We start from the raw sequence: 26,139 nt of genomic DNA, 5'->3' as shown, positions 1-26,139 counted from the left end.
GGTGGTGTGGGCTGCCAGGGTGGTGAGGACTGCCAGGGTGGTGAGGGCTGCCAGGGTGGTGTGGGATGCCAGGGTGGTGTGGGCTGCCAGGGTGGTGAGGACTACCAGGGTAGTGAGGGCTGCCAGGGTGGTGTGGGATGCCAGGGTATTTTGGGGTGCCAGGGTGGTGAGGACTGTCAGGGTGGTGAGGGCTGCCAGGGTGGTGTGGGATGCCAGGGTGGTGTGGGTTGCTAGGGTGGTGTGGGCTGCCATGGTGGTGTGGGCTGCCAAGGTGGTGTGGACTGCCAGGGTGGTGAGGGCTGCCAGGGTGGTGTGGGCTGCCAGGGTGGTGTGGGTTGCCAGGGTGGTGTGGGATGCCAGGGTGGTGTGGGCTGCCAGGGTGGTGTGGCTGCCAGGGTGGTGTGGACTGCCAGGGTGGTGTGGGCTGCCAGGGTGGTGAAGGCTTCCAGGGTGGTGTGGGCTGCCAGGGTGGTGTGGGCTGCCAGGGTGGTGAGGACTGCCAGGGTGGTGAGGGCTGCCAGGGTGGTGTGAGATGCCCTGGTGGTGTGGGCTGCCTGGGTAGTGAGGACTGTCAGGGTGGTGAGGGATGCCAGGGTGGTGTGGGCCGCCAGGGTGGTGTGGGCTGCCAGGGTGGTGTGGGCTGCCAGGGTGGTGTGGGTTGCCAAGGTGGTGTGGGCTGCCAGGGTGGTGAGGGCTGCCAGGGTGGTGTGGGATGCCAGGGTGGTGTGGGCTGCCAGGGTGGTGTGGGCTGCCAGGGTGGTGTGGGCTGCCAGGGTGGTGTGGGCTGCCAGGGTGGTGTGGGCTGCCAGGGTGGTGTGGGCTGCCAGAGTGGTGTGGGCTGCCAGGGTGGTGAGGGCTGCCAGGGTGGTGTGGGCTTCCAGTGTTGTGTGGGCTGCCAGGGTGATGTGGGCTGCCAGGGTGGTGTGGGCTGCCAGGGTGGTGTGAGCTTCCAGGGTGGTGAGGGCTGCCAGGGTGGTGTGGGCTGCCTTTTTGGTGGGGGCTGCCTGGGTGGTGTGTGCTGCCTCTGTGGTGGGGGCTGCCTGGGTGCTGGGGGCTTCCAGGGTGGTGTGGGCTGCCAGGGTGATGTGGGCTGCCAGGGTGGTGTGGGCTGCCAGGGTGGTGTGGGCTGCTAGGGTGGTGTGGGCTGCCAGGGTGGTGTGGGTTGCCAGGGTGGTGAGGGCTGCCAGGGTGGTGAGGGCTGCCAGGTGGTGTTTGCTGCCAGGGTGGTGTGGGTTGCCAGGGTGGTGTGGGCTGCCAGGATGGTGTGGGCTGCCATGGTGGTGAGAACTGCCATGGTGGTGAGGGCTGTGATGAAACACGAAATAGTTTACAGCGAAGTTCTGGTAGGTCGTATTTGTTTGGTCGAGTGCTGAGCTTTGTTCAGGTAGGGAGCTGGTCGTATACCGAGGTTTTGCTGTATTATTACTTATTACATTAATAAAGAAGTCTTAACCAAATATCAGGCATGTCATAAGATGAATGTCTATGAGAAGGCTAGCAATACAGTAGGGAAGAGAATGTCCTTAGATAAGAAATCTGAGGAAATTGGCTCGTTTTGCAATACATATATTGAGCTGACAGTGCACCTTCCACTCAAAGCTAGGTTGCTGGCAAGAGTTGCCCTTATCTCCAAGAAAGATTTCCTGTTTAGTGTCATGTATGGCTCCTTGTGACACAGGACCTAAATGCAGTCATCCAAATTATTCTTGGCAAGGACCAAGACTGGAACACCTGTGTCAGGGCCCTGAGATTGTTGAAGTGCAGGCACCTTGACCACTGTCTCTGCTGCAGCAGCACACTTAAGCCTTACAGTATAAAACTCACATGATTAGATGGTAGTGTGCTTCAGCTCTGATGAAGCAAGGGGAATTCTTCCTTGGTGTCCAAGGGATGCTTCAGAGCTGCTACTTCTTCAATAGCATTTGTGTTTGGGGGGAGGGAGATGAGGCAGGGTAGACAGTCTCTTGCGATAAGGAAGTGAAACTCTGCTTACTGTATGAGAAGTCTTTTTTTTTTCTATCCAGGAAGCAGACTAAGCAGAAAAGCAAACCAATTTGAGGGTATTCATAGAGCAAGGAGCTGAATGTTGAAATCAGAAGGAATACAGGCATGTTCAGAGAAAGCCGTGGAAACAAAGTGTAAACAGTCACTTCACAGTCTTATTTCAGGAAATGTCATGTTTGCATGTTTGCATATTAGCATTTTGTTTCCAAAATAGCTTGCCATGTTTTTCTCATTTTTCATATGACTTTTTTTTTTTTCACTTTTTTGCAGGTTATAAATGTGAAACAAATTGCACTCAAGACCTGGGAATGTACTGATGAAGGCAACAATCTTGCTACCAGTGGTTCTCATGAAGCAAGACTGTTTAACTCCCTTCCTCCAGAGGGTCGCTCTCTGACTGATATTAAAGCCAGTTTCCCAAATTCAAATTTTGCTTTAGGAGCAGCAATGAAAAATAAGGTAAGATATCTTGGGCATTACATGAAAAATGTGGCGAGTTAGACAACATCATTTCATAATAATGTTGACACAATTACCGACAATATGTAAAGTAAAAGGACACAAGTACAACTAATGTGGCATTTTTATTGTGGCAACGTTTCGCTCTCCAGGAGCTTTGTCAGGCTTGACAAAGCTCCTGGAGAACGAAACATTTCCACAATAAAAATGCCACATTAGTTGCACTTGTGTCCTTTTACTTAACATCTTATCAAAAGAAGTAATGGTAATGTTTTGTACAAGGAACAGTGCAGGCACAAAAATTAAAAAGCTGTCATTACATTTTTTAATCTTAATCATTTATATAAAGAAAATGGTGTCAGATATACAGTATATAGAAAGCTTTCATGTGGAAGATTTTTTGGGGGGGAGATATGTTACACAGGCTGGGTATTGTTCTATATTTGTTTAGTGTGTTGTAGACTTCATGGGATCTGTGATAGTTTATTAGGCCTTGTGAGTTATTGATTCACAATTATTAATAGGAATTCCTTATTAGAGAGGCTTTAAATTTGTCAGGCATACTTAATAGGCCTTAGCCCTTTCAGGGTTAGTGCCGTACTAGTACGGCTTGCATGCCAGGGTTGGTGCCGTACTAGTACGCATAAATTCTAGCACCTTCAAATCTAGTGAGAGAAAGCTGGTAGGCCTACATATGAAAGAATGGGACTATGTGGTCAGTGTGCGCAGTATAAAAAAATTCCTGCAGCACACAGTGCATAATGAGAGAAAAAAAAAACTGACCGTGTTTTTGGTTTAAAACAGCAACTTTGCAGTGTATTTTCGTATGGTATTTATGGTTGTATTCTAGTTTTCCTGGTCTCATTTTATAGAATGGAAGACATATTACGGAAATTGAGATGATTTTGATTGGTTTTGCAATGAAAAGTACCTTGAAATTGAGTTCAAAATAGCAGAAATGTTCGATATTTGCCAAAGTTCAAAAGTAAACAAATCATGCCATGCGTCCAATACACATCATCTGGCGAGTCTGCTATTCTTTCACAAGTGTGCTGATATTATTTATACCATTTCTACACCATTTTTACACTAATGCAGTAGTCTGCATAACAGTAAATCTTCTATTTTTTGTGAGAATAAAAATTCAAAGTGGAAAGCAAAAGAAATATAACAGAGGCCTGGGGATGTGACTAATGAACAGAGGAAATGTTATTTTAGTGCCAGGAATGTCTGTCTTGTTTATTCTGGACCCTGTTTGGAAATTAACATCTTTTGAAATTTGTGTGAAATTGACAAAATTACCACTTTCTGACCATTTTATTGGATAGTTGAAATCGGTAAATGGGTAGTTTCTTGTACTAATTCGATAGAAAAAAATGGAGTTTTAGCGAAATAGGTATGATTTTTGTCGACTGGTACATTGGAATTGGCCGAAAATAGGGCTCAAAGTGGGCGATATTGCCGATGCATAAACATCGTCGAGACCGTTAAATTCGTGAGAGCATATTTCCGTAAGTTTTCCATCAAATTTCATACTTTTGGTGTCATTTTGATCAGGAAAAGATTCTCTATCATCTCATAAGAAAAAAATAATTTTTTTTTTTTTCGAAAAATTTCCGACCCTGAAAACAAGTTTAGGAGAGGGCCTGCCGACCCTGAAAGGGTTAAGAGTAAACTGCATGTCATTAACCCTTTGACTGTTTCCGACGTATAAATACGTCTTACGAGCCAATGTTTCTGACGTATTTATACGCACAAATTCTAGCGGCTTCAAATCGAGCGCCAAAGGCCTGATAGGCCTACACGGGAGAGAATGGGTCTCAGTGGTCGGTGTGCACCCTGTGAAAAAAATCTGGGACCTAGCGGTGCATTGTGGGAACGCCATGTTGTCAGTCCATTTTCACCATGCCTCTCGGTAAGAAGTTCCTCACTCCTCGGCGGATTGGAGGTCTTTTGTTCCCAAGTGATAGCTCTAACAGCGATGAAAGTGTCAGTGACAGTGAATTCAAGGGTTTTCAAGTGAGTGTTACCGAAAAAAGTGCCCAGGATAACGTAAATAGTGACGAAAACCCAGATGACCCACAACCTTCGACCTCTGGTGCTGTGCCGGCTTGTTCACGTTCACGTTCGCCTGTACCAGGACGAAAGAGGAAACTATTTGGTCGTGTACAACACCCTGATGATAGCAGTGATAGTGATAGTGATAGTGATAGTGATTTCAAGGTCATTGAAAGCAGTTCTAGTGACAGTGAGAGTGAATATTCCCCAGTGAAGCGCCAGTATGTACGACGTAGCATGCGGTCTGGTAGTGTTTCATATGTTGTTCCAAGGGGAAGGAGAAACTCTGGGAGCACATCCCGTGGCCCAACACCACGACCTGATAGTGAAGATGACGATATTGTAACGATGGGTATGAATGGTGACAGTGAGGGAGGAGGCAGTGGTGGTGATAGTGAGGGTGGCACGGCCCATGTGGCACCATCACCGGGCCACGCTACTAGCCACGCGGCTGACTCAGCAGAACAACCAGCCTCACCCTACCCCACACTGCCACAACCTGCACCACCACAACCTGCACAGCCACAACCACAGCCACAACCACGGTACAATATCCAGACCCCACCAGCAGACCGCATCTGGGATTGGCAGGACGGTGACGAGTTTGTTCCCAGTCCCCATGACTTTGATGAAACACAAAGTGGAATAAAGCCATCTTGTCCACTTGGGAACAATGCCAGTGAACTGGACTGCTTTGAGTTATTCTTCGATGAACCCCTGATGGACATCATTGTCAGGGAAACCAACACATACTGTGAATACACCATGGCAAATACAATTCTCTCACCAAAATCACGGCTACACAAGTGGAAGGAGACAACTGTGGCAGAGATGTACCTGTTTTTTGCCACAATAATGCTTATGCCACATGTGTATAAGCACACTGTCACCACATACTGGACAACAGATCGCCTGATTTCAACTCCAGGTTTTAGTGACATTATAGGTGTCAATCGTTTCCTGATACTGTTGCGTATGTTACACTTTTCAGACAAAACCAGGCCTGACAGAAGCGACAGGTTATATAAGATAAGAAATGTGTTTATGTACCTGAAACAAAAGTGCTGCATGTATTTTTATCCCTTCAGGAAGCTTGTTATTGATGAGTCCTTGATTTTATTCAAAGGAAGACTCTCATTCAAGCAATATATACCAAGCAAGAGGAAACGCTTTGGTATAAAGCTATTTGTACTGTGTGATTGCAGAAGTGGTCTTGTTTTAGATATTATTGTGTACACTGGCAGTAATACTTTGAGAGATACCATGAAGTTATTGGGTATCTCTGGTGATGTGGTTCGAACAATGATGGAACCATATCTTGGTAAGGGGCATATGTTATTTACTGATAACTGGTACACAAGCCCCTTACTCAGTGATTTCTTGCGAGTGAACTTGACAGACGTGTGTGGCACAGTGCGTGGTAATCGCAAACATATGCCAAGGTTCGACGCTGGCACTCGCAGAGGTGAGGTGCAAGCCTTTGCTGCCAATGACATCATGGCATTTCGGTGGCATGACAAACGTGATGTCACATTGTTGACATCAGTTCACACAAACGAAATGGTACCCAGTGGCAGGGACAACAGAGAGACCAATGAACCCATTCTAAAGCCTGCAGCTGTCATGGACTACAACCTCAATATGCGCTTAGTGGACAAATGTGACATGCAGATTGGGTTTGCAGACTGTGTACGCAAGAGTTATAAGTGGTATATCAAACTTTTTTTCCATCTTGTTGATATCTCTATGCTAAATGCTTATAACATATACAAGTTGAAGACCAACAAAACACCAAAATATGGTGAATTTTGCCTGTCAGTAATCAGACAAATAATTGCAAAGTACAAAGGAGCAACTCCTGCAATAGACCAGCGCCCACAGACGTCATCTCGTTTGAGGCCTGGTGATCACTACCCCATACAACTGCCTCCTACTACTGCCAAGAAAAATGCTCAGAAGAGGTGTTATGTATGTATGCATACCACAAAACGCCCACAAACACGCAGAGACACTCGTTTTATGTGTGAGGAGTGTGAAGTGCCCCTCTGCATATACCCATGTTTCAAAGAGTTCCACAAGCTGCAGCAGTTCTAGGAACGTGGTTAGTGACTGTACATATGTATATATATTATGGAACAATAGTAATAAACATTGTTTTGTATTGTTTGTTTGTGTAAACAAAGTGTATACACAAACTAATAGTGATAAAGTTTGTTCTGTTATTGTGTTGTAAATAATGAGTGTATATTTGAACAATGCACCTTACATTGGTCTCACAGGCCACATAAGTTACCTGGAAAAGAAAAATATTGAAAAATGCAAGAAACCTTTGAATTAGAGTAAATAAAAGAATACCGGGTGGGCGGCAGTCGCCGCTGTTGCCGTACGCACGTCAATTTCTGCAAACTTTGCGGCTCTATATCTCGGTAAGTACTGATGGCAAAAATTTTTTTTTAGGCTTAAAACACTAGTAAAAATATTCCTAACATTTTCATAAGAAAAAATAATTTTTTTTTTTTCGAATATTTGGCGACATAGAATGACAGTTTCAGAGAGGGCCCTGAAACAGTCAAAGGGTTAATGTAGACAAAGAATAATTGGATATCACATTGGAAGGAGGGAGTATGGAAGAAGTGAATGTTTTCGATATTAACCATAGAATTGATGAAAGAAAAAGGGTGAGTGGTGCTTTGAGGTATCTGTGGAGACAAAAAACATTACCCAAGGCGGCAAAGAAGGGAATGTACGAGAGTATAGGGGTACCAACACTCGTATGGGAGTGAAGCATGGGTTGTAAATGCTGCAGCAAGGAGGAGGCTGGAAGCAGTGGGGATGTCATGTCTAAGGGCAGTGTGTGGTGTAAATATTATGCAGAGAATTCGTAATGTGGAAATTAGGAGGAGGTGTGGAGTTACTAAAAGTATTAGTCAGAGGGTTGAAGAGGGGTTGTTGAGGTGGTTTGGTCATTTAAAGAGGATGGATCAAAGTAGAATGACTTGGAGAGTGTATAAATCTGAAGGGGAAGGACGGCAGGGTAGGGGTTGTCCTAGGAAAGGTTGGAGGGAGGGGGTAAAGGAGGTTTTGTCGGTGAGGAGCTTGGACTTCCAGCAAGCGTGCATGAGCATGTTGGGAGTGAATGAGTAAATAAGTAGTCAGGGGATCCTTTACTGATTCAGGTAGTGAATTCCAGATCTTCAGGCCCTTATCTGCATCACACTATGCAAAAATGCAGTGCACATTAAGGGCCCAAAGATCTGGGATTCACTACCTGAACTGGTAAAGGATCCCCTGACTACTTATAAATTTAGGACTTTGCTTAAAAATCATCTCATCTCTCAGTACTAACCAAACCAACCAAAACAACTTCAAATAGAATAGTTTGTGGGGTGAGTTGTGCAAAGGACCTATCCAAGTTGGGTCGGCGCTCGTCAGGTGTTTAACCGTTGTGGGATCTGATAGTGAGGTGCTGGCCAGACCCCTTATATAGCTTCCTTGGATGCTTTACTTTCATAGTTCCTTGATAATGTGAGTAGTCACGAAAGCGCTTGGAATTTCTCTATTCTTTCAGAGTGGTTGTTTTGCATATTCTGAAATCACCTGTTCACTGTGATCTTATTGTATTATATATATATATATATATATATATATATATATATATATATATATATATATATATATATATATATATATATATATATATATATATATATATATATATTATATATATATATATATATGTATATATATGTATATATATGTATATATATATATATATATATATATATATATATATATATATATATATATATATATATATATATATATATATATATATATATATATATATATATATATATATATATATATAATTTAGAGAGAATGGATCAAAGTAGAATGACATGGAAAGCATATAAATCTATAGGGGAAGGAAAGAGGGGTAGGGGTCGTCCTCGAAAGGGTTGGAAAGAGGGGGTAAAGGAGGTTTTGTGGGTGAGGGGCTTGGACTTCCAGCAAGCGTGCATGAGCGTGTTAGATAGGAGTGAATGGAGACGAATGATACTTGGGACCTGACGATCTGTTGGAGTGTGAGCAGGGTAATATTTAATGAAGGGATTCAGGGAAACCGGTTATTTTCATATAGTCGGACTTGAGTCCTGGAAATGGGAAGTACAATGCCTGCACTTTAAAGGAGGGGTTTGGGATATTGGCAGTTTGGAGGGATATGTTGTGTATCTCTATACGTATATGCTTCTAAACTGTTATATTCTGAGCACCTCTGCAAAAGCAGTGATAATGTGTGAGTGTGGTGAAAGTGTTGAATGATGATGAAAGTATTTTCTTTTTGGGGATTTTCTTTCTTTTTTTCGGGTCACCCTGCCTCGGTGGGAGACTACCTACTTTTTTAGTAAAAAAAAAAAAAAAAAAAAATTTATATATATATATATATATATATATATATATATATACATATATATATATATATATATATATATATATATATATATATATATATATATATATTTTTTTTTTTTTTTTTCAACAAGTCAGCCATCTCCCACCGAGGCAGGGTGACCCAAAAAAGAAAGAAAATCCCCAAAAAGAAAATACTTTCATCATTCAACACTTTCACCACACTCGCACATTATCACTGTTTTTGCAGAGGTGCTCAGAATACAACAGTTTAGAAGCATACACATATAAAGATACACAACATATCCCTCCAAACTGCCAATATCCCAAACCCCTCCTTTAAAGTGCAGGCATTGTACTTCCCATTTCCAGGACTCAAGTCCGACTATATGAAAATAACCGGTTTCCCTGAATCCCTTCACTAAATATTACCCTGCTCACACTCCAACAGATCGTCAGGTCCCAAGTACCATTCGTCTCCATTCACTCCTATCTAACACGGTCACGCACGCTTGCTGGAAGTCCAAGCCCCTTGCCCACAAAACCTCCTTTACCCCCTCTCTCCAACCCTTTCGAGGACGACCCCTACCCCGCCTTCCTTCCCCTATAGATTTATATGCTTTCCATGTCATTCTACTTTGATCCATTCTCTCTAAATGACCAAACCACTTCAACAACCTCTCTTCTGTCCTCTGACTAATACTTTTATTAACTCCACACCTTTTCCTAATTTCCACGCTCCGAATTTTCTGCATAATATTTACACCACACATTGCCCTTAAACAGGACATCTCCACTGCCTCCAACTGTCTCCTCGCTGCTGCATTTACCACCCAAGCTTCACACCCATATAAGAGTGTTGGTACTACTATACTTTCATACATTCCCTTCTTTGCCTCCATAGATAACGTTTTTTGACTCCACATATACCTCAACGCACCACTCACCTTTTTTCCCTCATCAATTCTATGATTAACCTCATCCTTCATAAATCCATCCGCCGACACATCAACTCCCAAGTATCTGAAAACATTCACTTCTTCCATACTCCTCCTCCCCAATTTGATATCCAATTTTTCTTTATCTAAATCATTTGACACCCTCATCACCTTACTCTTTTCTATGTTCACTTTCAACTACCTTTACACACATTCCCAAACTCATCCACTAACCTTTGCAATTTTTCTTTAGAATCTCCCATAAGCACAGTATCATCAGCAAAAAGTAACTGTGTCAATTCCCATTTTGAATTTGATTCCCCAAAATTTAATCCCACCCCTCTCCCGAACACCCTAGCATTTACTTCCTTTACAACCCCATCTATAAATATATTAAACAACCATGGTGACATTACACATCCCTGTCTAAGACCTACTTTTACCAGGAAGTAGTCCCCGTCTCTTCTACACACCCTAACCTGAGCCTCACTATCCTCTTAAAAACTCTTTACAGCATTTAATTACTTACCACCTATTCCATATACTTGCAACATCTGCCACATTGCTCATCTATCCACTCTATCATATGCCTTTTCTAAATCCATAAATGCAATAAAAACTTCCCTACCTTTATCTAAATACTGTTCACATATATGCTTCAATGTAAACACTTGATCTACACATCCCCTACCCACTCTGAAACCTCCTTGCTCATCCGCAATCCTACATTCTGTCTTACCTCTAATTCTTTCAATTATAACCCTACCGTACACTTTTCCTGGTATACTCAGTAAGCTTATTCCTCTATAATTTTTACAGTCTCTTTTGTCCCCTTTCCCTTTATATAAAGGGACTATACATGCTCTCCGCCAATCCCTAGGTACCTTCCCCTCTTTCATACATTTATTAAACAAAAGTACCAACCACTCCAACACTATATCCCCCCCTGCTTTTAACATTTCTGTCATGATCCCATCAGTTCCAGCTGCTTTACCCCCTTTCATTTTACGTAATGCCTCACGTACCTCCCCCACACTTACATTCTGCTCTTCTTCACTCCTAAAAGATGGTATACCTCCCTGACCAGTGCATGAAATTACTGCCTCTGTTTCTTCCTTAACATTTAAAAGTTCCTCAAAATATTCTCGCCATCTACGCAATACCTCCATCTCCCCATCTACTAACTCCCCTACTCTGTTTTTAACTGACAAATCCATATTTTCCCTAGGCTTTCTTATCTTGTTTAACTCACTCCAAAATTTTTTCTTATTTTCATTAAAATTTCTTGACAGTGCCTCTCCCACTCTATCATCTGCTCTCCTTTTGCACTCTCTCACCACTCTCTTTACCTTTCTTTTACTCTCCATATACTCTGCTCTTCTTATAACACTTCTGCTTTGTAAAAACCTCACATAAGCTACCTTTTTCTCTTTTATCACACCCTTTACTTCATCATTCCACCAATCACTCCTCTTTCCTCCTGCCCCCACCCTCCTATAACCACAAACTTCTGCCCCACATTCTAATACTGCATTTTTAAAACTATTCCAACCCTCTTCAACCCCCCCCCCCCCACTACTCATCTTTGCACTAGCCCACCTTTCTGCCAATAGTCGCTTATATCTCACCCGAACTTCCTCCTCCGTTAGTTTATGCACTTTCACCTCCCTCTTACTTGTTGTTGCCACCTTCCTCTTTTCCCATCTACCTCTTACTCTAACTGTAGCTACAACTAAATAATGATCCAATATATCAGTTGCCCCTCTATAAACATGTACATCCTGGAGCCTACCCATCAACCTTTTATCCACCAATACATAATCTAATAAACTACTTTCATTACGTGCTACATCATACCTTGTATATTTATTTATCCTCTTTTTCATAAAATATGTATTACTTATTACCAAATCTCTTTCTACACATAGCTCAATTAAAGGCTCTCCATTTACATTTACCCCTGGCACCCCAAATTTACCTACTACTCCCTCCATAACATTTTTACCCACTTTAGCATTGAAATCCCCAACCACCATTACTCTCACACTTGATTCAAAACTCCCCACGCATTCACTCAACATTTCCCAAAAACTCTCTCTCTCCTCTACACTTCTGTCTTCTCGAGGTGCATACACGCTTATTATAACCCACTGTTCACATCCAATCTTTATTTTACTCCACATAATCCTTGAATTAATACATTTATAGTCCCTCTTTTCCTGACATAGCTTATCCTTCAACATTATTGCTACTCCTTCTTTAGCTCTAACTCTATATATATATATTATATATTATTATGTATTATTATATATTATATGACCTCTAGTCTATTAAACATCTTCCAATCCATGAAATATTACTGCTTGAACCATTAATTGTAATATTGTTTTTATTATGTACAACTTCAAGATTATTATTCTTATAAACCTCCACCTTGACTACCTCACATTAGTTTTTTTTTTTTTTTTTTTTTCAACAAGTCGGCCGTCTCCCACCGAGGCAGGGTGACCCAAAAAAGAAAGAAAATCCCCAAAAAGAAAATACTTTCATCATCATTCAACACTTTCACCACACTCGCACATTATCACTGTTTTTGCAGAGGTGCTCAGAATACAACAGTCTAGAAGCATACACATATAAAGATACACAACATATCCCTCCAAACTGCCAATATCCCAAACCCCTCCTTTAAAGTGCAGGCATTGTACTTCCCATTTCCAGGACTCAAGTCCGACTATATGAAAATAACATTAGTATTAAGATTAAATAAAGATTTTAATAAAAGTTAACCACTCTTATTTTGTCTAGATTTAAGTAGTTATTATGTACTAGGAATAGTTTGCCTGAAATGCCCCAGCATGAAAGTGGCTTTCTTTGTATTTAGCAAACCAAAATTGTAATTACACATTGTAACCTTTACAAAGAATTAAAATCATTATCATTATCATTAATGGAGATGGATGGTTTTTGGGACCTGATGAGCTGTTGGATTGTGAGCAGGGTAATATTTGTGAAGGGATTCAGGGAAACTGGTTAGCTGGACTTGAGTACTGGAGGTGGGAAGTACAATGCCTGCACTTTAAAGGAGAGGTTTGGAATATTGGCTGTTTGGAGGGACATCTGAACTGTTGTATCTGAGTGCCTCTGCAAAGACTGATTATGTATGAATGATGGTGAAAGTATTGAATGATGATGAATTTTTTTTCTTTCTTTTTGGGTTTTTCTTTTGTTTTGGGTCACCCTGCCTTGGTAGGAAATGGCCAACATGTTTAAAAAAAAATTGTTTGAATGATTGTATCTGCAAATTGGTATTTGCATGCCATTAACCCTTTCAGGGTCCGTCCCGTAGATCTGCGGCTTTACGTTCAGGGTCCAAACCGTAGATCTACGTCATGAGCTCAGCTCACTCTGATAAACTGTGAGTGGTACACTTGGGCCTAGATATGAGAGAATACATCTATGTGGTATGTGTGCACCACATAAAACAAATCCTGCAGCACACTGTGTATAATGAGAGAAAAAAAACTGAAACCACGATTTTCGATTAAAACAGCAACTTTGCAGTGTTTTTTTGTATGTTTTTTATAGTTGTATTTGCAATTTCTTGGTCTCATTTGATAGAATGGAAGACATTTTACAGAAATAGAGATGATTTTGATTGGTTTTAGCACTGGAAATGGCTTGAAACTGAGCTCAAAATAGCGGAAATGTTAAATTTTTGCCGATGTTCAAGAGTAAACAAACGACCTCACACGTCTAATACACGCCAGCTGGTGGGTCTAATATACATTCACAAATGTGGTGATGATATTTATACAATTATTACAATATTGCATAACAGTAAATCTTCTATTTTTTGGTGTGAATAAAAATTCATTATGTGAATAAAAAATCAAAATGGGATTTATTTGTAAAGCCTCAAAACGTAACTAATGAACCTAGGAAATGTTAGTTTATTGCCAGGAATGCCTACATTGTTTATTCTGGATGCTATTTTGAAATTGGAATATTTTGAACTTTGTGTTAAATTGGCCAAATTACCAATTTCCGATCACTTTATTTTGTAGTTGAAACAGTTGACTTGGCGATTTCTTGTGCTCAATCGATAGAATAGAAGTAATACTAGTGAAATAGCTAAGAATTTGGTCGACTGGAATAATGTAATTGGCCTAAAATGGGAGTCAAAGCTGGCAAAATCGCCGATTCGTAAATATCGCTGATACATCAAAATTCGCGAGAGCATAATTTCGTCAGTTTTCCATCAAATTTCGTACTTTTTGTTTTATTACCTTCGCAAAAAGATTCTCTACCATTTCATAAGAAAAAAAAAAAATTTTTTTGGAAAATACTTGGACACTGGGGCACCACTTCAGATTTTGGCCTTGGACCCTGAAGGGGTTAATTTGTAGTAAAGTATCTCAGTCAGTAGTGTGATTTATTGTAAGTTAAGGACCTTCTGTATTTAGTTTGTTCTTAATTTGAGGAACATTGTACTTGTTGAAAATTCAGTGTCATGAATAATAAATTTTGTTCCTTTTCAGTGGTTAAAAAAAGAAGGGGAGAAAGTGATCCCTGCAGTTTCTGCCATTGAAGATGAAGTACAGATCCATCTTAAAGCCATTGCTGCTGGAGGTGAAAACAGTGTACCAGATAAGATTAAGGCTGAATACAAAAAAAGAAAATTGATAAAAGAAGTGTAGGTTACTTCTGGTATTTTTTTTATCAGTCTCTTAAGTGGTATATACATACAGCAGTTAGAGCATTTGGATTTCCTTGTTTTACACTGAGTATTATATTTATTAGAAAATACAGTAATTTCATTTTTTTTTTAATAATTTTTGTCAACAGGGATATGACAGTCTTTGAAGTTAGCAAAGGCAGTGCTTTCACTACGTCAGTTATGAAGCAAGAAGCAGAGTTAACTAAAGAAATGATCGAAAGTGGCCAGTGGAAGGGCAAAACCTTCAAACCTTTCAACTTTAAATCAAAAGTATGTATATTTGTTTACTCACTCTTGTTTTAATGTGATGAAGTGTAATTGGAAGCCAGACTAAATTTTTTTATCAGATCTTGGGTGTCTCAGTGTGTATTAATAAGTTTATGCTCTTAAATATTTTCTTTAGTATAGTGTACTATTTAATAAAGCTGGACAAATATGCTCATTCCAGCACTGAATTATCTCTAAATTATGAACTTATGATGAAGAGAGAGCATATTTACAATGCACAACATATACACAGGACAGCATTTTACCTCACTGTTGACCTTCATCAGGTCAAGTCAATCCAGCCAACCATACCAACTTATGAGAGACAATATTCTATTTTGCATATAGTAATTATGTTGTGTGCAGAGTAATCCTACTTATTTAAGGGCTGGTGACCAAGAGAACTGAGAAATAACATAAAAATATTAAAGTTTTATATTGAAGATTATATGTACATAGTTATTTGTGCAAGTATTAAAGGCAAAACAAAGTGTAATCATTATTAATTATTATATTTTACAATTTTATATATGCAGTACACTATTTTCAAACACCTAGAAGGGTAACAAGTACATTTTCTCCTAGCATTCTTATCTATACAGTGACTGGAGCATATACATAGAGGTCACCAAAAGGTGTACATGTTTCCCTTGTTGTATACACACTCAGAGGTGAACAGGTTATATTTAACCTTAATGACCCTTGTGTAGTAAGTAGTTGGCTTTCAACCCAGTTAACCATTATAGTTAATTACATAACTTGCAGTTATTACTCTCGCCCACAATTTCGTCTTATTTTTGGCCTCCCCTCTCATCTTTTCCTGTGTGAAAATTACAACTACAGTATTGCAGTTTTCCTGACTTTTTATTTATGTCTTGTATTTTACAGATATATTTTTGTATTTGTATTCACACTCATTAACTGCAGTCACCCATTCTTTACACTTGATAAAACCATTAAGGTCTTCTGTTCTTTGTGGTTTGCTTGGCGATTTTACTTATTTTTCTATATCCCCAGGGAAGAATTGAACAGCGGTCTGGCTATCTCCACCCATTAATGCAACTTAGATCAGAATTTCGCCAAATCTTCTTAGAAATGGGTTTCACAGAAATGCCCACCAACAACTATGTTGAAAGTGCCTTCTGGAATTTTGATGCACTTTTCCAGCCTCAGCAACATCCAGCCCGGGATGCACATGATACTTTCTATGTGGCTGAACCAGGAAAGACAATTAGTGTCCCTGAAGACTACTTGCAAAAGGTTAGTACAGAAATGTTCATTTTATTGCTTACACAGTATAATACAGGTCGGCCATCACTAATCCAGCAGTCAGCAATCTGGTTCCATCAGTAATCCAACACTAATTTTGGCTAGCATAATTTCAAACTTCCGGGGTCATCACACCAACCTACTGCTACTGTTTGGTGGCACTACTTGCTACATAAGTCATTCCAATTTCTTTTTCTCTATTTATTGTTGTAACCTGCTCACTTTTAGCTCTAGCCATGGTTCCAACAAATAAAAGAAATGCTTGTTGTGTAAAGCACATACACCATACATTGTCCATAAAAGATAAGGTGGCTTTGAAGCCACTGTCGGTCGCCATGAGCTCAGCTTACTCAGATAAGCTGTGACTGGTAAATTTGGACCTACATATGAGAGAATAGATCTGTGTGGTAAGTGTGCACTATATAAAAAAATCCTGCAGCATGCAGTGCATAATGAGAAAAAATGGCGACTGTACTTTTGATGTAAAACAGCGACTTTTGCGGCGTATTTTCGTATGGTTTGTATGGTTGTATGTATTCTCGTTTCTTTGGCCTCATTTGATAGAATGGAAGATATACTACAGAAATAGATATAATTCTGATTGGTTTCATGCTGGAAAGTACCTTAAAATTGAGCTCAAAATAGTGGAAATGTTTGATTTTTGCCGATGTTCAAGAGTAAACAAATGACCTCACCATCCAATACATGTCCAACTGGCTGCTCTGATACGCAGTCATGAATGGGTTGACATTATGTATACAATTATGACAGTAATGCAGTAGCCTGCATAACAATAAATCTTCTATTTTCTGTGTGAATAAAAATTCAAAATGGAAAGCAAGTGTAATATAAGAGGGGCCTGGAGACATGACTAATAAACAGAAAATGATATTTGAGTACCAGGAATGTCTACATTGTTTATTCTGGACCCTTTTGAAATTGGCAACTCTTGAAATTTGTGTGAAATTGGCCAAATTACCGATTACTGACCACTTTATTAGGTAATTGAAATAGGTAATTGGGTGGTTTCTTGTACTCAGTCGACAGAATAGAAGGAATACTAGCGAAATAGCTATGAGTTTGGTAGACTGCAACAGTGGAATGGGCCAAAACTAGGATCTAAAGTGGATGAAATTGCAATTGCATAAATATTGCCATTCTGTAATCCAGCAAAGTCACTAATCTGGCACCCTACAGGTCCCGATGATGCTGGATTAGTAATGATCAACATGTACCATTATTGGGTCAACATGTGTAGTATTCATAAATTTTTATTTCCTGTTTTGGTTCTCCGTTTTTCATTTCTGTAATATTTGTTGCATTCCAAATGGTTCTATTCAAATATTTATACATTAGACCACCCAGAATTGGTTGGTTCTTATATGCAACAATTTGTACTGCTGGTATGCACATCTATTTTGGATGTGAGTGCGGGGGAGGTGCGTGAGGCATTACGTAGAATGAAAGGGGGTAAAGCAGCTGGAACTGACGGGATCATGACAGAAATGTTAAAAGTAGGGGGGAGATATAGTGTTGGAGTGGTTGGTATTTTTGTTCAGTAAATGTATGAAAGAGGGGAAGGTACCTAGGGATTGGCAGTGAGCATGTATAGTCCCTTTATATAAAGGGAATGGGGACAAAAGAGATTGTAAAAATTATAGAGGAATAAGTTTACTGAGTATACCAGGAAAAGTGTACGGTAGAGTTATTATTGAAAGAATTAAATGTAAGACAGAATGTAGGGTTGCGGATGAGCAGGGAGGTTTTAGAGTGGGTAGGGGATGTGTAGATCAAGTGTTTCCCTTGAAGCATATATGTGAACAGTATTTAGGTAAAGGTAGGGAAGTTATTATTGCATTTATGGATTTAGAAAAGGCATATGATAGAGTGGATAGAGGAGCAATGTGGCAGATGTTACAAGTATATAGAATAGGTGGTAAGTTACTAAATGCTGTAAAGAGTTTTTATGAGGATAGTGAGGCTCAGGTTAGGGTGTGTAGAAGAGAGGAAGACTACTTCCTGGTAAAAGTAGGTTGTAGACAGGGATGTGTAATGTTACCATGGTTGTTTAATATATTTATTGATGGGGTTGTTTAAGAAGTAAATGCTAGGGTGTTCGGGAGAGGGGTGGGATTAAATTATGGGAAATCAAATACAAAATGGGAATTGACACAGTTACTTTTTGCTGATGATACTGTGCTTATTTGCGATTCTAAAGAAAATTTGCAAAGGTTAGTAGACGAGTTTGAGAGTGTGTGTAAAGGTAGAAAGTTGAAAGTGAACATAGAAAAGAGTAAGGTGATGAGGGTATCAAATGATTTAGATAAAGAAAAATTGGATATTAAATTGGGGAGGAGGAGTATGGAAGAAGTGAATGTTTTCTGATATTTGGAAGTTGACGTGTCAGTGGATGGTTTTACAAAGGATGAGGTTAATCATAGAATTGATGAAGGAAAAAAAGGTGAGTGGTGCATTGAGGTATATGTGGTGACAAAAAATGTTATCTATGGAGGCAAAGAAGGGAATGTATGAAAGTATAGTAGTACCAACACTCTTATATGGGTGTGAAGTTTGAGTTGTAAGTGCTGCAGCGAGGAGGTTGTTGCAGGCAGAAAATTCGGAGTGTGGAAATTAGGGGATGGTGTGGAGTTAATAAAAGTATTAGTCAGAGGGCTGAAGAGGGGTTGTTGAGGTGGTTTGGTCATTTAGAGGGAATGGATCAAAGTAGAATGACATAGAGAGCGTATAAATCTGTAGGGTAAGGAAGGCCGGGTAGGGGTTGTCCTCGAAAAGGTTGCAGGGAGGGGGTAAAGAGGTTTTGTGGGTGAAGGGCTTGGACTTCAAGGAAGCGTGTGTGAGCATGTTAGGAGTGAATGGAGACAAATGGTATTTGGGACCTGACGAGCTGTTGGAGTGTGAGCAGGGTAATATTTAGTGAAGGAGTTCAGGGAAACCGGTTATTTTTATATAGCCGGACTTGAGTCCTGGAAATGGGAAGTACATTGCCTGCACTTTAAAGGAGGGGTTTGGGATATTGGCAGTTTGGAGGGATATGTTGTGTATCTTTATACATATATACTTCTAAACTGTTGTATTCTGAGCGCCTCTGCAAAAACAGTGATTATGTGTGAGTGAGGTGAAAATGTTGAATGATTAAAGTATGTATTTTCTTTTTGGGGATTTTCTTTCTTTTTTGGGTCACCCTGCCTCGGTGGGAGACAGCCAACTTGTTGAAAAAAAAAAAAAGAATAGTGATTCCAGTTGGTGAGGCAATGAGTCTATGCTGAAGGCACACTGTTTCATGTAAAATCTCTTTAATTTCTCAAAGATTTCCAAGTATTATTTGTGATATTTTTATTCAGGAGTGTAATATTGCACTTTATTTATTTGCTGGTGGTTGCTGAGATACAATATAATGAAAGAAAATTGAATATTAAACTAGATAAATTTCTATTTTGTGAATGCTGGGTGATTGTTGCTGTTCTTTTCTATATTTGTCATGGCTTTCCAGGTAATAACAAGATGTTTCTATTTAGCATTGTAATTTAATACCTGATTTATATTCTGGTGATTATTAAAGTATAGAACAAGAAAACAAGTGTTATGCCAGCTATACAGTACTTTGTTAATAGAAGCATTGCTCTTTTTCATGTTAAATTTTGGTATATTTCTCAAGGAATATCAAACAGTGATGAATTTTTTTACTCAGAATTACATTATTTTCTTACTCCTCCATCTCTTTCCACCAAACTTTTTCTCTGAACTTCCCTCTGCCAAATGTTCCTCCCCACTTCTCTCTGCCAAACATTCCTCCCCACTTTAAGCTTGCTGGATGCTCAAGCTCCTATCCCTCTCCATCCTACATAAACCACCTCATCAACCCCTCAGCCCACTAAAAATGGTGACAATTGCTGGTATATTTAGTAACATTGCAATAGTGTACATTATACACAAATAATCCACACATAGGAGAGATGAACTTATGACCGCATTTTGGTCCGACTGGGACCATTTACAAAGTCACACCAACAGAAAAGAGAGATGGAACTTTCTTAAGCTTTTGATAAAATTGTAATAATTCCATATTTTATTGTGATTTAATTTGCTGCTGTTATTTGTTCAGGTGAAGAAAACTCACTCTAGTGGTGGATATGGTTCTATTGGATACCAGTATGACTGGAGCAGAGAGGAAGCTCACAAGAATCTTCTGCGCACTCACACCACAGCTGTCAGTGCACGCATGCTATATAAACTTGCTCAGGTAATATATAAATAAATTTTTTTTTACCTTTTCATATTTTGATGTTTCCATTTAACCCTGAGACTGTGCAAAGGGGTATCTGTATCATTCCTGGTGATCTTTTTAAGAGGGTAGTAATTATTTTTTCGTATTGGACTGTAGAGGATAAAAAAAAAATAAATTAAACTACAAAACGGTGTGAAAAATGACACATTGCATCTATATAATACAGTTGTACCTCGAGTTTCGAGCAGCTTCCAACTTGAACAATTATATAAGAGTATTTTTTGTGTGTTTTTGGGGGTCTGAAACTGACTAATCTAATTCATATTATTCCTTATGGGAACAAATTCGTTCGATATTGGCACTCAAACAGCCTTCTGGAACGAATTAAATTCATAACTCGAGGTACCACTGTGTATTGAATGTTGCATACTGATTTATAATAATCACAAAATGTTCTTTTTATTTATAATCTGTATAGTTAAAATACTTGGTCCAAATAATTTTATTATAATCTGTACAATTAAAATACTTGGTCCAAGTCTCTAATCTGAACACTACAATATAAACTTATTGATTTGAGAAGAATAGTATCAGTAGGAAGTATATAAACCCACCAAAAAATTAAAGATGACACAATTTCAGTTAGAGAATGCTGTCAGTACCTGAGATCTTAAGATGCTGTTCCTCTTAGAAATGTAAAGAATATTGTTGAAGCAAAACATAGGCTACTGCAAGGGAGCTCTGCAAGTTAATGTACATGATGGTGGATCAGCAAGGATATACGTAATGGCTATACAGGCTAATAACATACCTGATAAGGAAGTTTCGAGATTAGTCTGGCATTACCTTGACCTGCAAGAGCCATAAAACTGTTGAAATTAGCCAATAAGAAATCACTAGCTAGGATAGTTTGTAAGTTTTTATATTCACTTATGTAATTTTTTGATACGGGGCCACAATGTAGTACAGTGGACCCTCGACCAACGATATTAATCCATTCCCGAGAGCTCATCGTTAGTTGAAATTATCATTAGTCGAGTTAATTTTCCCTATAAGAAATAATGGAAATCAAATTAATCCGTTCCTGACACCCCAAAGTATTGAAAAAAAAAAATTTTACCACATGAAATATTAATTTTAATACACACAAACTGAAGAAGACACTTACCTTTATTGAAGATCTGGTGATGATTGATGGGATGGGAGGAGGGGAGAGTGTGGATGGTGTTAGTGTTTAGAAGGGGAATCCCCTTCCATTAGGACTTGAGGTGTCAAGTCCTTTTCCGGGGTTACTTCCCTTCTTCTTTTAATGGCACTAGGACCAGCTTGAGAGTCACTGGACCTCTGTCGCACAACATATCTGTCCATAGAGGCCTGTACCTCCCATTCCTTTATGACATTCCTAAAGTGTTTCACAACATTGTCAGTGTAATAGTCACCAACACGGCTTGCATTAGCTGTGTGAGGGTGATTTTCATCAAAAAAGGTTTGCACTTTAAGCTACATTGCACACATTTCCTTAATCTTTGAAGTAAGCAACTTCTTCAATTTCTCTATCCCCTCCTCCGGAGCAGTTTCCTCAGGTCTGGCCTCATGCTGTTGAAGATGATCTTGCAGCTCATCAGTGGTTAGTTCTTCATTGTCCTCCTCCACCAACTTCCACATCCTCCCCACTAACCTCCAACCCCAAGGACTTCCCCAATGCCACAATTGATTCCACAACTTGCATAGGCTTCTCAGGGTTAGCCTCAAATCCTTCAAAATCCCTTTTGTTTACACATTCTGGCCACAGTTTCTTCCAAGCAGAGTTCAAGGTCCTCTTAGTCACTTCCTCCCAAGCCTTACCTATAATGTTTACACAATTGAGGATGCTAAAGTGATCTCTCCAAAACTCTCTTAGAGTCAATTGAGTTTGAGGTCACTACAAAGCACCTTTCAAACATAGCTTTTGTGTAGAGTTTTTTGAAGTTTGCAATATCCTGCTCGTCCATGGGCTGCAGGAGAGGAGTGGTATTAGGAGGCAAAAACTTGACCTTGATGAAGCTCATGTCCCCAGAAAGTCGCTCTGCCAAGTCTGAAGGATGACCAGGAGCATTGTCTAATACCAGGAGGCACTTAAGGTCTACTTTATTTTCCAGGAGGTAATTTTTCACAGTGGGGGTAAATGCATGGTGTAACCAGTCATAGAAAAAGTCCCTAATGACCCATGCCTTACTGTTTGCCCTCCACAGCACACACAAATTAGACTTGAGGACCTTGTTTTTCCTGAACACTCTGGGAGTTTCAGAGTGATATACCAATAAAGGCTTCACTTTGCAATCACCACTAACATTAGCACACATCAACAGAGTAAGCCTGTCTTTCATAGGCTTATGTCTTGGGAGTGCCTTTTCCTCCTGAGTAATGTAGGTCCTGCTTGGCATTTTCTTCCAAAACAGGCCTGTTTCGTCACAATTAAGCACTTGTTCAGGTTTCAATCCTTCAGCCTCTATGTACTCCTTGAATTCCTGCACACATTTTTCAGCTGCTTTTTGGTTCGAACTGGCAGCCTCACCATGCCTTATCACGCTATGTATGCCACTACGATTCTTAAATCTCTCAAACCAACCTTTGCTGGCCTTAAATTCACTCACATCACCACTAGTTGCAGGCATTTTTCTAATTAAATCGTCATGCAACTTCCTAGCCTTTTCACATATGATCGCTTGAGAGATACTGTCTCCTGCTATCTGTTTTTCGTTTTCTTTCTTTCAACACACCAGCCGTATCCCACCGAGGCGGGGTGGCCCAAAAGGAAAAACGAAAGTTTCTCCTTTTACATTTAGTAATATATACAGGAGAAGAGGTTACTAGCCCCTTGCTCCCGGCATTTTAGTCGCCTCTTACAACACGCATGGCTTACGGAGGAAGAATTCTGTTCCACTTCCCCATGGAGATAAGAGGAAATAAACAAGAATAAGAACTAGAAAGAAAATAGAAGAAAACCCAGAGGGGTGTGCATATATGTGCTTGTACATGTATGTGTAGTGTGACCTAAGTGTAAGTAGAAGTAGCAAGACGTACCTGAAATCTTGCATGTTCATGAGACAGAAAAAAGGACACCAGCAATCCTACCATCATGTAAAACAATTACAGGCTTACGTTTTACACTCACTTGGCAGGACGGTAGTACCTCCCTGGGCGGTTGCTGTCTACCAACCTACTACCTAGGACTGTTTTTCGTTTATCCACACCAATAACAGTCTCTCAACATCTTCTATCACTTGCGATCTCAGTTTCGAAAACATAGTTGCACCTTTGGCAAGAACAGCTTTCTTGATTGCCATTTTCTTGGCCACAATATTAGCGATGGTTGATTGGGGTTTTGTGTACAACCTGGCCAGCTTGGAGACACGCACTCTACTTTCATACTTAGCAATGATCTCTTCCTTCATATCCATAGTAATTCTCACCCTTTTTGCTGTAGGGTTGGCACTAGAAGCTTTCTTGGGGCCTATGGTGACTTATTTTGCAGGTGCAATCACTAAAAATGCTGTGATAATATGAAATGTTCCGATTGTATGTTTGGATGGGACCGCGGTGGCTGGCTAACTTGTAAACACTGGCACCCATGGGACAAGTGAGGCGCGCTCAGGCCACATGTGGACGTGTCTCGAACTGAATGAATTGCATTTGTCGAGCTTTTTAGCGCTAGTCGAGGCAAAATTTTTGCCTTAAAATGTATCGCTAGTCAGATTTAACATTATACGATGCCATCGTTGGTCGAGGGTCCACTGTATTTTGTTGTGAGGAAGAAACTTAATGAAGGCAAAAATACCAATGTATTTGAAAAATAGGCAGTTGTTAAATAATTAGTATAGTGCGATCTCACTGGTTATTTAATTTTTTTATTTAGGAAGGATTCCAACCAGTGAAATTTTTCTCCATCGACCGAGTTTTTAGAAATGAAACATTGGATGCAACACATCTTGCTGAATTCAACCAGATAGAAGGTGTGGTGGCTGACTACAGCCTCAGCATCAAGAACCTAATGGGTTTAATAAAGGTAATAATTGTTAATTTATGATTCTTTAAATAAATTAATTTTGAGGGGTTAATACATTTAGTTTAGAAAATTTAATAGAATGGTAACCCCTTTTTCAAATTCAAATTCTATATTTGCACTTTATAGTAGTTTGTACACAAAATTGATGACATTTAATATTGCACATGAAAAGCCTCTGGTTATGCAGAGCATTTCAAGCAAACTTACACTTAACTTGAGACTAAAAGAACAGCAAGTATGTTACATATATTTATATAAAGATATTAAGGAATAAAATTAATTCAGTGAATATGACAAATTATTTTCAGGGATTCTTTGAAAAGATTGGCATAACAAAATTACGCTTCAAACCTGCATATAACCCATACACTGAACCATCCATGGAAATTTTCAGGTAAAGTAGGATTTTCACCATTGTTTTTACTATAGGAGTGTGAGCAGGGTAATATTTTGTGAAGGGATTCAGGGAAACCGGTTAGCTGGACTTAAGTCCTGGAAATGGGAAGTGCAATGCCTGCACTTTAACCCTTTAACTGTTTTGGTTGTATATATACGTCTTACGAGCCAGTGTTTCGGACGTATATATACGTATATATACAGTAGTAGGTTGGTAGACAGCAACCACCCAGGGAGGTACTACCGTCCTGCCAAGTGAGTGTAAAACGAAAGCCTGTAATTGTTTTACATGATGGTAGGATTGCTGGTGTCTTTTGTCTGTCTAATAAATATGCAAGATTACAGGCATGTCTTGCTACTTCTACTTACACTTAGGTCACACTACACATACATGTACACGTTTATTTATACACACTCATCTGAGTTTTCTTTGATTTTATCTTAATATTTCTTGGTCTTATTACTTTTCCTTTTATATCCATGGGGAAGTGGAATAAGAATCTTTCCTCCGTAAGCCATGCATGTTGTAAAAGTCAACTAAAATGCCGGGAACAATGGGCTAGTAACCCCTTTTCCTGTAAAGATTACTAAAAAGAATAAGAAGAAGAAAATTGTTGAAGTGGGAAGTCTGAATGTGCGTGGATGTTGTGCAAATGATAAGAAAGAGATGATTGTGGATGTCATGAATGAGAAGAAACTGGATGTCCTGGCTTTAAGTGAAACAAAGCTGAAGGAGGTGGGAGAGTTTCAATGGAGAGGAATAAATGGGATTAGGTCAGGGGTTTCAAATAGAGTTAGAGCTAAAGGAGTAGCAATAATGTTGAAGGATAAGCTATGGCAGGAAAGGAGGGACTACAAATGTATAAATTCAAGGATTATGTGGAGTAAAATAAAGATTGGATGTGAAAAGTAGGTTATAGTAAGCGTGTATGTACCTGGAGAAGAGAGAAGTGTAGAGGAGAGAGAGAGATTCTGGGAAATGTTGAGTGAATGCGTGGGGAGTTTTGAATCAAGTGTGAGAGTAATGGTGGTTGGGGATTTCAATGCTAAAGTGGGTAAAAATGTTATGGAGGGAGTAGTAGGTAAATTTGGGGTGCCAGGGGTAAATGTAAATGGGGAGCCTTTAATTGAGCTATGTGTAGAAAGAAATTTGGTAATAAGTAATACATATTTTATGAAAAAGAGGATAAATAAATATACAAGGTATGATGTAGCACGTAATGAAAGTAGTTTGTTAGATTATGTATTGGTGGATAAAAGGTTGATGGGTAGGCTCCAGGATGTACATGTTTATAGAGGGGCAACTGATATATCGGATCATTATTTA

At 39.6% G+C, this 26,139-nt stretch overlaps 1 protein-coding gene across 2 annotated transcripts in view; it reads left to right on the top strand.

Moving 5' to 3' along the window:
* Nucleotides 1–26,139, top strand: part of alpha-PheRS (phenylalanine--tRNA ligase alpha subunit) — a 125,739-nt gene that overhangs the window by 5,750 nt on the left and 93,850 nt on the right. For both annotated transcript variants that reach the window (XM_070085899.1, XM_070085900.1), the window contains exons 2-8: nt 2,275–2,463; nt 14,411–14,565; nt 14,718–14,859; nt 15,874–16,116; nt 20,249–20,386; nt 24,267–24,416; nt 24,725–24,810. In XM_070085899.1, coding sequence (XP_069942000.1) covers nt 2,275–2,463; nt 14,411–14,565; nt 14,718–14,859; nt 15,874–16,116; nt 20,249–20,386; nt 24,267–24,416; nt 24,725–24,810 — 1,103 coding nt within the window. The remainder of the gene's footprint in view (nt 1–2,274; nt 2,464–14,410; nt 14,566–14,717; nt 14,860–15,873; nt 16,117–20,248; nt 20,387–24,266; nt 24,417–24,724; nt 24,811–26,139) is intronic.

This window comes from Cherax quadricarinatus, chromosome 17, assembly GCF_038502225.1.
Source record: "Cherax quadricarinatus isolate ZL_2023a chromosome 17, ASM3850222v1, whole genome shotgun sequence".
Classification (NCBI taxonomy): Eukaryota; Metazoa; Arthropoda; class Malacostraca; order Decapoda; family Parastacidae; genus Cherax; species Cherax quadricarinatus.
This window is presented reverse-complemented; position numbering and strand designations above follow the sequence as displayed.